Source organism: Anolis sagrei, chromosome X (genome assembly GCF_037176765.1).
Source record: "Anolis sagrei isolate rAnoSag1 chromosome X, rAnoSag1.mat, whole genome shotgun sequence".
Lineage (NCBI taxonomy): Eukaryota > Metazoa > Chordata > Lepidosauria > Squamata > Dactyloidae > Anolis > Anolis sagrei.
In genome coordinates, this window is record NC_090034.1 from 73183206 (window position 1) to 73197419 (window position 14214).

The 14214-nt window shown below is 42.4% G+C and overlaps 1 protein-coding gene across 4 annotated transcripts in view; it reads right to left on the bottom strand.

Moving 5' to 3' along the window:
• Window positions 1-14214, bottom strand: part of RPS6KA1 (ribosomal protein S6 kinase A1) — a 184179-nt gene that overhangs the window by 25609 nt on the left and 144356 nt on the right. For all 4 annotated transcript variants that reach the window (XM_060784490.2, XM_060784493.2, XM_060784492.2 and 1 more), the window contains 6 exons: window positions 13281-13383; window positions 11937-12064; window positions 11020-11145; window positions 7599-7688; window positions 5430-5588; window positions 279-440 (listed from right to left, as the gene is read on the bottom strand). In XM_060784490.2, coding sequence (XP_060640473.1) covers window positions 279-440; window positions 5430-5588; window positions 7599-7688; window positions 11020-11145; window positions 11937-12064; window positions 13281-13383 — 768 coding nt within the window. The remainder of the gene's footprint in view (window positions 1-278; window positions 441-5429; window positions 5589-7598; window positions 7689-11019; window positions 11146-11936; window positions 12065-13280; window positions 13384-14214) is intronic.

The following is a 14214-nucleotide window of genomic DNA, read 5'->3' on the forward strand; positions in this document are numbered from 1 at the left end:
TATAAGTCCTTCTCTCTTCTATTGTGGCCAATATGCCAGAGATGGAAGCTGGCCACAGAGCAAAAAGCATACTCAGAAAATTCACTTCCATTAAGGAAAAATAATGAAAAAATATTATTTTTTTCTAACTCACACCTTGAAAGTTATTCTGAACTGGTCTACTAGAAATCTGCTTGCTAAAACTCTATACTATATGAAATGGGTCAAAGTAGCTGAATTTTATGGACAACAGTAGGGACTTCATTGCAGCAGTTCAGCTAGGCTCATGAGCTACTCACCTCTGGAGCCACAAAGTTGGCAGTATAGCAGGGGGTCATGAGGAGCCCATTGTCCGCTCTCAGCTGCTTGGCAAAGCCAAAGTCACAAATACGAATGGACTCTGGATTTACAGACTCATCAACATAGAGGATGTTGCTAGGTTTCAAGTCTCTGTGAACCACCTGTGAAGACAGTGCCAAAACCCATGGGTTATCTTATCTGACCATTCCAACTTATAGACATAGCTGGCATTCATTCTGCTGGGTTGGTTTCAACTACAGTAGATCAAGTCACGCAACTGGTGATTGAAGAATCAACACGCAGGAAAGTTATTGGGTCTACTATAGAGAGGGCTCCCTGGTGGTGCAGCAGGTTAAACCGCTGCGCTGCTAAACTTGTCGGTGGTTCAAATCTGGGGAACGGGGTGAGCTCCCATTTTTAGGCCAAGCTTCTGCCAACCTAGCAGTGCAAAAGCATGCAAATGTGGACCATAATGACGGATCTTTTTTGTGTTATTATTGTCTCTATTATTTTGTATTTTAAAAGAAAATTTTCAATAAAGATTATATTAAAAACAAACAAAAAAAACATGCAAATGTGAATAGATCAATAGGAACCACTTCTGTGGGAAGGTAACAATGTTCCATGTAGTCATGCCGGCCACATGACCTGGGAGGTATCTACGGACAACGCCAGCTCTTCAGCTTCGAAATGGAGATGAGCAATAGAGAAGTCATCAGTTGTTCTTTTTAATTATTTTTTTTTCCTTTTCTCTCGGGATGTTCATTACTATTATTTCTTTTTCTATAAAATGATTGTTCTCCCACTTGTTGTTTTTCTTTAATTTTTCTACCTCATCTACTTTTATTTTTTATATTTTATTACTTATGTTATACCAATAAAAATGCATGAAAAAAAATGGAGATGAGCACCCCCCTCCCCCGAGTTTACTCTTTTCTATAGACAGGACTAATAACAGAACTTAGATCAATAGCTCCTGCCATAGAAATTAGTGCCATTTATATATCCATTTCCATATATATCTTATATATCTATATATATAAAAATGCTCTGTGCGTAATGAGTACCTTAAAAACAAAAGAACCAATGAACGAAATCACACCAAATTTGGCAACAAAATGTCTCACAACACAAGGAGTGACCATCACTCAGAAATTACGATTTTGTCATTTGGAAGTTGTAGTTGCTGGGATTTATAGTTCACCTATAACCAAAGAGCATTTTGAACCCCACCAATGATGGAATCGAACCAAACTTGGCACACAAGACTCCCCTGACCAACAGAAAACACTAGAAGGGTTTGGCGGGCATTGACCTTGAGTTTGGGAGTTGTAGTTCACCTACATCTAGAGAGCACTGTGGACCCAAACAATGATGGATCTGGACCAAACGTGGCACAAATATTCCATATGCCCTAATGTCAATACAGATGGAATTTGGGGAAAATACACGTCTACATTTGGGAGTTGTAGTTACTGGGATTTATAGTACACCTACAATCAAAGCATTCTGAACCCCACCAACGACAGAATTGGGGCAAACTTCCCACACAGAACTCCCATGACCATCAGAAAATACTTAAGGCCATCCAGTCCAACTCCCTTCACCAGGGCAAAAAAAGTAATCAAAGCCCTCCTGCCATAGAGATAGATATATAGATAGATAATTATGATTCACACACACAAAGATATAATATCATAGATTTGAAAGGGGCCATTAAAGAAGGACAATGATATCTTGCATGTTCCAGGGTGGGCAAACCAGACACTCTCCACATCAACACTGACAAAGAAGCAGCAAGAAATACTGTTTACCCACAAGCATAAAGAAATTACATATATTAGATACCAACACTTTCTCATTATTACTTTATATTCCAGACCACCAGACTGGGTCACAGCAATGCGTAGCAGGGGGGCAGCTAGTGTATGTATATCTATCTATCTATCCATCCCAATCCAGAGTAGTTTTCAGAGATAAAATACAAGGCAAAACCCCAAAACCACACCAGCAGCAATAAGATTATAGAGCAAAACACTGTGATTTTAAAAAAAGCAGTAGCAAATAAGATGCCACAAATCTTGCTCAAATAAAGCCCTCATTGTATAGCTAAGACAGAAAGAAATGAAGCCGCCTGATCTCTCGAGGGAGGTTTCTCTAAATTCCCGTTACTACTACTAGACATGTCTTGACAGTCTCTTTGTCCAATTTGTCTACATTCTAAACAACAAGAGGAAAAGAGCAACATGTTTGGAGTTGCTCTTAAAAACTTGGCAGTTGAACTCAGGCATCAGGAGTCTTTGCTACTTGCCATTCAGACAGTAAAGTCTGTAGTGGCAAAATAAACGGCTATGGCCCTATGCCAGTCCTGCACAATTTTTGGCAAGTCCAAGTGACCAGCGCTCCACCAGCCATGTAAAGTCAACTCTCTACATTTGCTGGGCTTAGGGACGCAGGAACCCCCACAAAAGGGAGAAACTGCCAATTTAAAAATGCTATTTTTAACATCTTTAGACATCTCTAGGACTCACAGCACGACCGTGCAAGAGGACATGGCCACAGAATTGCATTGGAAAGCACAGATATTCCTAGAGATGTTTTTTTCTCTAGGAATCTCTAAGTTTTCCAGAACAACTCCAATAGTCAGCTTCCAAAAGACATTGACCCAGTTGCACGGGAGGATCTAGAAATTCCTAGATATAACATTTTAATTAAATCTATGAATAATCAAATCCGCAAAGGTGGAGGGATGACTGTCTTGTGATTTGTTGAATAATGAGCTCTAAGTTACTGGAGGGGTCTTTTCCACGAGACATGTTGTGTGAGTGAGCTTATTAACAAAAGACACTCCTCATAAACGCACAGCAGAGTAACATCAGCAGCAGCATGACCCAGCACCAATAGCCCAAAGTGATAAAAAGAACAAAAACACACAGACCAATGTTACATCTTCCATAGGATGCTTTTCTTTATAGCAAAATAATACAGTTGAACTATTTACAACAACAAGGTTTCCACAACACAAATAAACAGCTTCACTCTCACAAAGCCTCCTCTTACAATAACAAGGTTTCTACAACACAAATAAACAGCTTCACTCTCACAGAGCCTCCTCTCACAAGGAACTTATACTAGAGGTTCACACACGAGGCAAACTGGGGCTTCTCTCTCAACAAAGCCTCTCACACCAGGCCTTCTCACACTTGGCCGTCTCATAGACTAAGGCCTACCTCACGCTGTAAGGCAGCGGTTCTCAACCTAGGGGTCGCGATCTCCAGGGGGGTCACCTGGCCATTTTGGAGGGGTTGCAAGGCCGCCTCGTTGGCCTCACCCCAAGGGTGCGGGCCAGGCGAGGGCTCCTTCACGCAAGGCTTGGCCTTGCGCAAAGCCCCCTCGCCCACCTTACTCTTTCACCATCTGGCGGGGGCCCAAGGTGGGTGAGGGGATCTCGGTGCCAGGCCTGGCCTCACACAAAGCCCCCTCGCCAACCTCGCTCTATCGCCATCTGGCGAGGGCCCGAGGCGGGCGAGGGCTCTTGGCACGAGGCCTGGCCTTACACAAAGCCCCCTTGCCCATCTCACTCTTTCACCATCTGGCGAGGGCCCAAGGCGGGCGAGGGGATCTCGGTGCGAGGCTTGGCCTCGCACAAAGCCCCCTCGCCCACCTCGCTCTTTCGCCATTCGGTGAGGGCCCGAGGCGGGCGAGGGAATCTTGGTGCGAGGCCTGGCCTCATGCAAAGCCCCCTCGCCCACCTCGCTCTTTTGCCATCCAGCGAGGGTCCAAGGCGAGCGAGGGGATCTCGGCGCGAGGCCTGACCTCACGCAAAGCCCCCTCACCTTCCTCACGCTTTCGCCATCATCGGGACCGCTGAGCGGGTTGCAAGGGGGGTGTCAGATGGGTCACCAAAGACCATCTGAAAACACAGTACTTTCTGTTGACCATGGGGCATCTCTGTGGTAAATTTGGCTCAATTCTATCATTGGTGGGGTTCAGAATGCTCTTTGATTGCAGGTGAACTGTAAATCCCAGCAACTATAGCTCCCAAATGTCAAGGTCTATTTTCAACAAACTCAACCACTGTTCATGTTTGGTCATATTGAGCATTCATGCCAAGTTTGGTCCAGATCAATCATTGTCTGAGTCCACAGTGCCCTCTGGATGTAGGTGAACTACAACTCCAAAACTCAATGCCCATCAAATCCTTCCAGTATTTTCTATTAGTAATGGGAGTTCTGTATGCCAAGTTTAGTTCAGTTTCATCATTAGTGGAGTTCAGAATGCTCTTTGATTGTAGGTGAACTATAAATCCCATCAACTACAACTCCCACCAGTATTCAAATTTGGGCCTATCGGGCATTTGTGCCAAATTTGTTTCTAATGAATGAAAATACAACCTGCATATTGACATTACGATTCATAACAGGAGCAACATTACAATTATGAAATAACAATGAAAATAATGTTATGGTTGGGGGTCACCGCAACATGAGTAACTGTGTTAAGGGGTCGCAGCATTAGGAAGGTCGAGAAACACTGCTGTAAGGCCTACTAACACTGAGACCTATTCTCCCACTGAAGCGTTCTCTCACACAGGCTTCTCTCAGACTGAGGCGTTACTAAGCAACAGGCACACCTTCAAATATTGAATTACAGCTTTTGCTGAGTCATTGCATCCAGTTAACCCTTTCAGTGCTTGACTCACATTTTTGTAATTAAAAATACCTAGTTAATTTTTAATATTTCTGACAAGACACAGCGGAGAAGCCCTTCACACTGCAATAGAAATATTGCTGTGTGGAATTTTATTGTACTGGTTGGAAAAAGAACGCCTGGAAAATTTTATTTGAAGCTTCGGATAAACATCAAGGAAAACATAGTAATCAAATGAATATATTTCTTAAAAGCTGGTGTAATAGCTTTCCAGGGAAAAGACTGAGGTGTCTATACAGAGCAGATGATGATGATGATGATGATGATGATAATGATGATGTTGTTTATTTATACTCTGCTTTACTTCTCCTGAAGGAGGCTCAAAGCGGCTTACATAAAAAGCATCACCTAAGCCTGCGTCCTCTGCTGGAACATCCCATTTCCTGCCCCTCCTGAACTTGCCTACCTGCCTGGAAGTTTCCTCAGCATCTCATACTCACCCCTTGTGAGTGAAGGTATTCCACAGTCTTACATATTGTGTGCAGGACCGAGCTGGCTTCCCTTTCAGAGAAGCATTTCTGCTTGAGGATCCTGTCCAGCAGCTCCCCGCCTCTCATTAACTCCGTCACCAGATAGACATGCTTGCCATCGTCATACACCTGCCAAATGAATGGTCATGGATAAGCTGCGAAAGGCTGGTTCTTAGAACTATAGAGCTGGAAGAGACCACAAGAGACATCTAGTCCAATCTCAGTCTGCCATGCAGGAACACACAATCAAAACATTCCCAGTAGATGGTCATCCAGTCTCTGTTTGAAAACTTCCAAAGACGGAGTCTCCACCACACTCTCAGGCAACATATTCCTTTATCACAAATCCACCAGCACACTCCCACTGTATGATATCTATATAAATAAAAATGTAATGTTCGTTTGTGGGATTAACATAACTAAAAAACCACTGAATGAATTGACACCAAATTTAGACACAATACACCAATCAGGCCAACGAGTGTCCATCACTCATAAAAACATTGAAAAACAAAGCAGAAGAGTATGGAGACAAGCCGTAATCCCTACAAAGGAGGAATGGATGGAGAAGATATGGACATCATGAACATGGATCAGTTAACATACATATTAGCATCCCTACGAAATACACCTATCAAAGCAACAGACTGGAACCCTATCAAAGATTGGTTGAAGGAAAATAAGATAAAGATACTAATTTGATCTCAACCAATAGTAAGAGGAACAGGATTAATAATATGATAGACAAAACAAGAAAAAAGGGAAGGAAAAGGAAGAAAAGGAGAAAGAAAGAAAGAAAGAAAGAAAGAAAGAAAGGTGAAAACACTGATGCCTGTAAATGGGAAAGAAACAACTTCGAAGAGCTGTTTTAAGAGAAATTTTTGAAAGCCATTCTAGAGACGGGTGGAGGTTTTGAGATCGACGGTTCCGTTTGTATTTATGTGTGTTTAGATCGTATATTTTTCTTTATGTGAGTGTATACATATGTGTGTGGGTGTATGTATGTATATGTATATGTGTATATGTGGGTGTAGACATGTATATATGCATGTGTATGTGTATATATATGTGTGTGTGTGTGTGTGTATATATATATATATATATATAGTTTTGTTTTTTGTTCCTTTCTTCTTTTCTGTTCTTTTTGTCTTTTTTTCTTCTTTTCTTTTTTCCTATTTAATGCTTATAAACAAGACACATGATTTTATCTTTGCATATTTGAAAGTTTAATAAAAATTATTTTAAAAAAAGAAAAAAGAAAAACAAAGCAGAAGAGACTTAAAAAACCAAAAAAACCCATTACAACACATGTGCAAAACCACATATATACATACAAACACACATACACAAATACACACACACACACATATATGCATATATACACACACAAAACACATATACACAGAAAGGGGGAAGGAAGGAGGGATAGAAAGAGGGAAGGAAAGATAGAAGGAAATAAAAAAGTGAAAGAAGAAAGGATAGAGAGAGGGAAGGAAGGAGAGAAGGAACAAAAGAGAGAAAAAGGGAAGGAAGGAAGGAAGGAAGGAAGGAAGGAAGGAAGGAAGGAGAGAAGGAAGGATGGAACTAAAGACCAAAGGAAGGGAGGAAAGAAACAGGTAGAGAAGGAAGATTAAAAAAGGGAAAGAAGAAGGAAAAGGAAAAGAGGACAGGAAGGAGAGAAAGAAAGGAAAGAAAGAGGGAGGGAAGGTTTGGCCATAGTCACTCATAAGAACACTGAAAAGTACAGTGGCACAGACTTAAAAAGCCAAAAAAATACATTACAACGCATGCACATAACCACATAAATACACACATACACAAATATATAAATACACACATATACACAGACTGGGCCACAGCAACACGTGGCAGGGGACGGCTAGTTCTACAATAAGGGAAGACCAATAACAGTTTTGTAACAGGTTAGTGGGAATTCTAGGAACTTGCAAGTCATGTCTATGCTCAACATCAACAGCCAAATAATTGATCTTCCCTTTGTTGCAGATCTCTTCTTCACAATTCTGTATGTGTCAGGAGACTCATACACACAAATCCATTCATAAACAAAGCCATCCTTGCATGTTTAGAACTGCTTTATTCTGACAAGCAGGGGGACCTGATTGACCCTACTTTACTCACATCCTTTAGCGTGATGATATTCGGGTGCTGTCCGTACCGTAGGAGTATCTCAATCTCTTCTGAGGGATCTCTCTTACTTTTGTCGATCACCTGCATGACATGAGTTGCTTATTACTATATAAGAACATCAATTTAGCATTTAAGGGTTGTAAACACTGCATGTAGGTCAGTTCAGCAATCTTTCCGCAGTCTGAGTAGGTTAGTTCAGTGTCATTCCCTTACTACATATTAGGACTGAGGACTGAGAGATCAAGAGCTAGCCTGAGGCTACCTATTCAAAGCCTGGAGGTGGCAAAATTTGAAAACAGGGACCTCTCAGCTGCCTCAATTACTATGTGGTGTCTGCTCAGGCTGAGTGTCCTACTGTGTAAAGAGAAATAAAAAGAGGTGAAAAAGACTGACATTGCCTTATTGTGTTAAAGGTGTTGTCTATGAAGTCTTGTGCCAAACAAAACTCGTTTATTGTAGGTTTTTTCGGGCTATATGGCCATGGTCTAGAGGCATTCTCTCCTGACGTTTCGCCTGCATCTATGGCAAGCATGAGGATGCTTGTCATAGATGCAGGCGAAACGTCAGGAGAGAATGCCTCTAGACCATGGCCATATAGCCCGAAAAAACCTACAACAACTCAGTGATTTCGGCCATGAAAGCCTTTGTACCTTGGGAAGTCTGACTTGGCCACGGTGGTCCACGCTTTGGTTACATCCCGTTTAGATTACTGCAACGCTCTCTACGTGGGGTTGCCTCTGAAGACTGCCCGGAAGCTTCAATTAGTCCAACGTGCGGCAGCCAGACTACTAACAAGAGCGGGGTACAGGGAGCATACTACTCCTCTGTTGCACCAGCTCCACTGGCTGCCAGTCAGCTTCCGAGCACAATTCAAAGTGCTGGTCTTAATCTATAAAACCCTAAATGACTCTGGCCCAATTTACCTGTCCGAACGTATCCTCCCCTACGAACCATCAAGATTGCTAAGATCGTCTGGAGGGGCCCTGCTCTCGGTCCCACCGGCCTCACAAGCGCGGCTGGTGGGGACGAGAGACAGGGCCTTCTCGATGGTGGCCCCTCAACTCTCGAACTCCCTTCCACTGGAGATCAGAACTGCCCCTTCTATCTTGACGTTCAGAAAACAGGTGAAAACTTGGCTCTGGAAATTGGCATTTGACGAATGAGCCTTGATCCTGTGATATGGGTGGATGATGAGGAATAATGACTTTTGATGACGACTGACCATTGTAATTATATGACTGTATTTTGCTATTTTAATGTTTTAGTGTGATTTAGAATATGATGTTTTTAATGACTGTCTGTAATATTGATGTTGGAAACCGGCCTGAGTCCCTCAATGGAGGTGAGAAGACCGGTATACAAAACTGCTAAATAATAAATAAATAAATAAAAATGTGACAATACACAAAACTTGTTTAACCATTAAGGAGCCATTAGACCAGTGTTTCTCAACCTAGGGGTCCTTCTCTTCCTTTTTGGAAACAGAGGGCGAATCCTCTCACCAAAAGCCCTCCTTTGCTGTGATTGGCTGGCCTCTCAAACAAGGGGAGGGCTGTTTCTGAGGCTCCAAGTGGGGAGGGGAGCACATGCGTGCTCAGCGCATGGCAGCGTGGTGCACATGTGTGCATGTGCGAGGCTGGTGGGTAGCTGGCTCCAGTTAATCCCTTCAAGGCATGGGGATTCTGTGTGGGAAGTTTGGCCCAATTCTACCTTTGGTTGGGTTCAGAATGCTCTTTCATTGTAGGTGAACTATAAATCCCAGCACCTACAACTCTATTTCCACAAACTCCACCAGTGTTCACATTTGGGCACATTGAGTATTCATGCCAAGTTTGGTTCAGATCCATCACTGTTTGAGGCCACAGTGCTCTCTGGATGTAGGTAAACTACAACTCAAAAACTCAAGGTCAATTCCCACCAAACCCTTCCAGTACTTCTGTTGGTCATGGGAGTTCTGTGTACCAAGGTTGGTTCACTTTCATCGCTGGTGGAGTTCAGAATGCTCTTTGATTGTAGGTGAACTATAAATCCCAGCAACTACAAATCCCAAATGACAAAAATCAATCTCTATCCATCCCAGCAATATTCAAATTTGGGTGTATCAGGTATTTGTGCCAAATTTGTTCCACTGAATGAAAATACATCTCGAATATCAGATATTTACATTAAGATTAACATTATAATTATAACAGTTGCAAAATGACAGTTATGAAGTAGCAACAAAAATACGTTTATGGTTGGGGGTCACCACAACAGGAAGAACTATATTAAGGGGTTGTGGCATTAGGAAGGTTGGGAGCCACTGCATTAGACTCTGTTGTTATTACTGCAATAGCATTAACACTTCTTCCCTGCTGGCAATTATACAGGGTGAGGCAGCATACCTTCCTTTTTTAAAATGCGAGCCATTCAGTCGGTTGAAGACGTAGCAGAGCAATAGTGTTTGAGAGGCGGGAGTATAAAGTTTTGTCTTGAGACAGTTCAGTCGCCACCATGCGTTGGAACAATGAAGAGAGTGCTTTTGCCATTGAGGCCTACTTTTCGAGCGGATTTGGAGTGGCCGGCCCGCTCTCCAGATTTGGCCCCTTGTGATTTTTTTCTATGGGTTTTTTTGAAATCCCGTGTTTATGTGAACTGTCCAAGGATCCTACAAGATTTGAAGACCAACATCCAGGAAGAAATTGCAAACATAACTCCTGCTATGCTGGCAAGAGTCATGACAAATCGGTTTACTCAGTGTATGGAGAATGGGGGGCGTCACCTACCTAATTTGATCTTCAAAACTACGTAAAACAAAACTTTAGGTATGTGCCTACATTATTTTTTAAAAAAAATAAAAATTCTGATTCATAAAATGGGTTTTATTAAGTTTTGAAAAAAGGAAGTTATGCTGCCTCACCCTGTACAATTGGCCCTTTGTATCCACAGATTCGACATTCACACATTCAACCATCTGTGGCTTGAAAATGTTTTTAGAAAATCCCCAAAACAAAGCCGGGTTTTGCCATTTTGACATAAGCAACACCATTCTACTAAAGCACTGCATATAATAGGACTTATATCCATGGATTTTGGTATCCACAGGGAAGGTATATGTATCTTGGAACCAAATCTCAGCAGATACCAAAGGCCTACTATAGATAAATAGAATCTGTCATTTTAATTGTGTATTTCCATAGAAATTAGTAACTCTTCTGTCCTCCTATGAAGAAGACAGCATATTCCACTGTTCTATGAAGAAGGACAGGGCAAAAATCAAACGAAGACAGTCACATAACATCTCACTGGAGCTCTGAAGTTCAACAATAAAAGGTGGCATTTTCCTAAACTATCCAATGTTCCTGGCTCCTTATTAATCCCCTTTAATGAAGTATGATGATTTATGGGTAGAGCAAAGGAGAAAGGCCCTAACCTTTACAGCATATTCTGTGTTCGTTGCTTTGTGGACGCAGCGCTTGCACACTGAGTAGGAACCTACGCCGATGGCCTCCTTCACGATGTAACCATCACTGAACTGGAGGTTCTTGCCATGCAGTTGCTAAAGTCAGGGAATAAAAGCAGAACAGAATATGGGGAACTGAGAATGAGAATGCATCAGAGGGACAGACAGACTACAAAGAGGAAGAGGTCTCTGAAGGTGTAAGTGCTTCTTTCGCAAATAGCAGTGGCAAAAAAAAGCACTTTTTCCACCGCTAGTAGGTGGATCAGGGACCACTGGACAATTTTAATATGTACAGAACATTATTCTGAATGAAAATCACACATTTGCCCTGCCAGGGTGAACAGGGCTACAAATGCTTCAGTTCAATTGTTTACAAGTCACTTCTGGTGTGAGAGAAGTGACCGTCTGCAAAGGATGTTGCCCAGGGGACACCCGGATCTGTTACCATCCTGTGGGAGGCTTCTCTCATGTCCCTGCAAGTAAGCTGGAGCTGACAGTCAGAAGCTCACCCTGCTCCCCGTATTTGAACCGCCAACCTTTCGGTCAGCAGTCCTGCCGGCATAAGGCTTTGTAAATGGAGTCTTATGAGCTGTAGACACTGGGGATAACTAACCAATTTTATGAGAGATTTGTAACTTGGCAGACATCTCTATGCAAAGCCCATCAAGCTAAACAATCAATTATATCTGACAAAGTGGTCTCTAACGCCCAAAATGCCAGATCTCTTTCAGACAAACCAATGTCATTTTTTAGTAATGCTTTGGGAATGCAGAGATGCTGAAAATGTTTGGGAAGATAAGTCCTCAATTAAGCTGAGTTGTAATTCAAACAGAGGGAGCAACGAAGCTTTTGTGATGCTGCCAGGCATTCTTCAGGCTTCTTTTTACCTGGACAGCAGAATGCAAAGGCACTGTTGGAGATTTGGTCTTCTCATCTTCTATTGTGCCAGTAGCCACAAAACTGAAGCCACGGAAGAGCTGATGGGCCCCTGCACTTGGTGGAATCCCAGGCGAATCTAGAAGGGGGGAAAAAAAGACAAGACGTTACCACACTGAAATAGCACTCAAACAACCACCATGTCAGGCTACACAGAGAAGCCACTGAAATCCACAAGCACAAGGATAATTTCAACAGAAAGGAGGAAACCATGAAAATGAACAAAAATCTGGCTACCGGTATTTTTTAAAAAAAAAACTCTCTAAAATCAGGGCTATAAATAAAGAGCAACACCCTGAAAACAGGGGAATTCCAGACAGGAAACAATCAGGGCCAGCTAACACCTCCCAACAAAGGATTCCACCAGGCAGGAAGCAGCCAAGCTTTGAAGTTACAAGGCCATAAAATGCTAATCAAGGTGATTAATTGCCACATTCACACATGCCTCCAGCAAAGAAGAGTTCTTTCTCCTGCCCTGGACCTTCCACATATATAAACTCCACTTGTCTAGTTTCCAACATACCTCACAACTTCTGAGGATGCCTGGCATAGATGTGGGCAAAACGTCAGGAGTCAGGAGAGAATGCTTCTGGAACATGGCTATACAGCCCGGAAACCTCACAGCAACCCAATAGGCTCTATATTTTGTCAGTTCCTTCCTCCTTCTATTTGTTGGCAGTCTTCCATGCAAGTCCTAATCAGGGCTGGCCTTGCTTACCATCCAAGATCAGACAGGATCTGCTGCTTTTGGGGTATTTGGATCCCCTAAATTATTTGGATATGATGAATGTGCCTTTCTTGAATAAATCAAGTCTAGGGATGATTTTATATTTTATGACAGGCATAAGTAGACTTTGGGCTTCTGGGATGTACCTGGTTTTCAATTAGAAGCAAGGCACAAAATTGTATGGCGTTGACAGGTAAAATTAACGCAAAATGGCACTCCAGGGCATGTAATCAATTACATGCACGCTACTCCATGAGCCATATGCTGGGCCATATAAAATACAGCTGTCATATTTTAGTTTATATTACCAAGTAACTATAGGAAGGAGATTCGAACAGATTAACTTAAGGGTGTATGTATCTGTGTGTTGGTTTTTGTTGTTGATCCTTGCAAAAATCCTAGATTATTTATGGTAAGTCAACAGACAGCTAATACACCCAGATCAGCTCCCTGCCTAACACTATCAGGATAAATTGATATCCAGGCATCAGGGCTTGGCGTAATGATGCCACATAAGTCCTATTAAAAATTATCTTCATTTTTTTGAGACTAAAAAAACAGTGCAAACCTTTTGGTGTGCGGGAGGTAAACTCTTTGTCAAAGTAAAACGTATCATCAGGACGACCCACAGCAGGCTTGAAAGGCGGCTTGATTTCTCTACGAAAGAGCTTCTGCAAAGTGAAAAAGGATACAGAAAGAAGAGAAAACTAAACCCATCTGATCAGACAAAGGAAAAAGCTCCTGAAATATGGAGACAAAGCTGTAGTTTCACAAGCTATTTAGTCACCCTCCTCTAGAATGTACAGAGGAGGGTGACTAAATTATCAAGGATCTGGAGAACAATCCCTATGAAGAGCAGCTTAAAGAGCTGGGCATATTTAGCCTGAAGAAGAGAAGGCTAAGAGGAGACATGATAACCATGTATAAATATGTGAGAGGAAGTCATAGGGAGGAGGGAGACTAGGACGCGGAACAATGGCTTCAAACTACAAGAAGGAGATTCCATCTGAACATTAGGAAGAACTTCCTGACTGTGAGAGCTGTTAAGCAGTGGAACTCTCTGCCCCGGAGTGTGGTGGAGGCTCCTTCTTTGGAAGTTTTTAAACAGAGGCTGGATGGCCATTTGTCGGGGGTGCTTTGAATACAATTTTCCTGCTTCTTGGCAGGGGGTTGGACTGGATGGCCCACGAGATCGCTTCCAACTCTATGATTCTATGATTCTCTGCCAAATACTACTGGTGCCTCATCAAACTATAAAACCCATGTTTTCATAGCACTGAGCCAAGGCAGTTAAAGTAGTGTCAAACTGCACACATTCTACAGCAATGTTTCTCAACCTGGGGGGTCACGAGGGGGGTGGCAGAGAAGTCACTGAAGATCATCAGGAAGCTTAGTATTTTCTGTTGGTCATGGGGGTTCTGTGTGTCAAGTTTGGTTCAATTCCATTGTTGGTGGAATTCAGAATACTCTTTGGTTGTAGGTGAACTATAAATCCCAGCAAC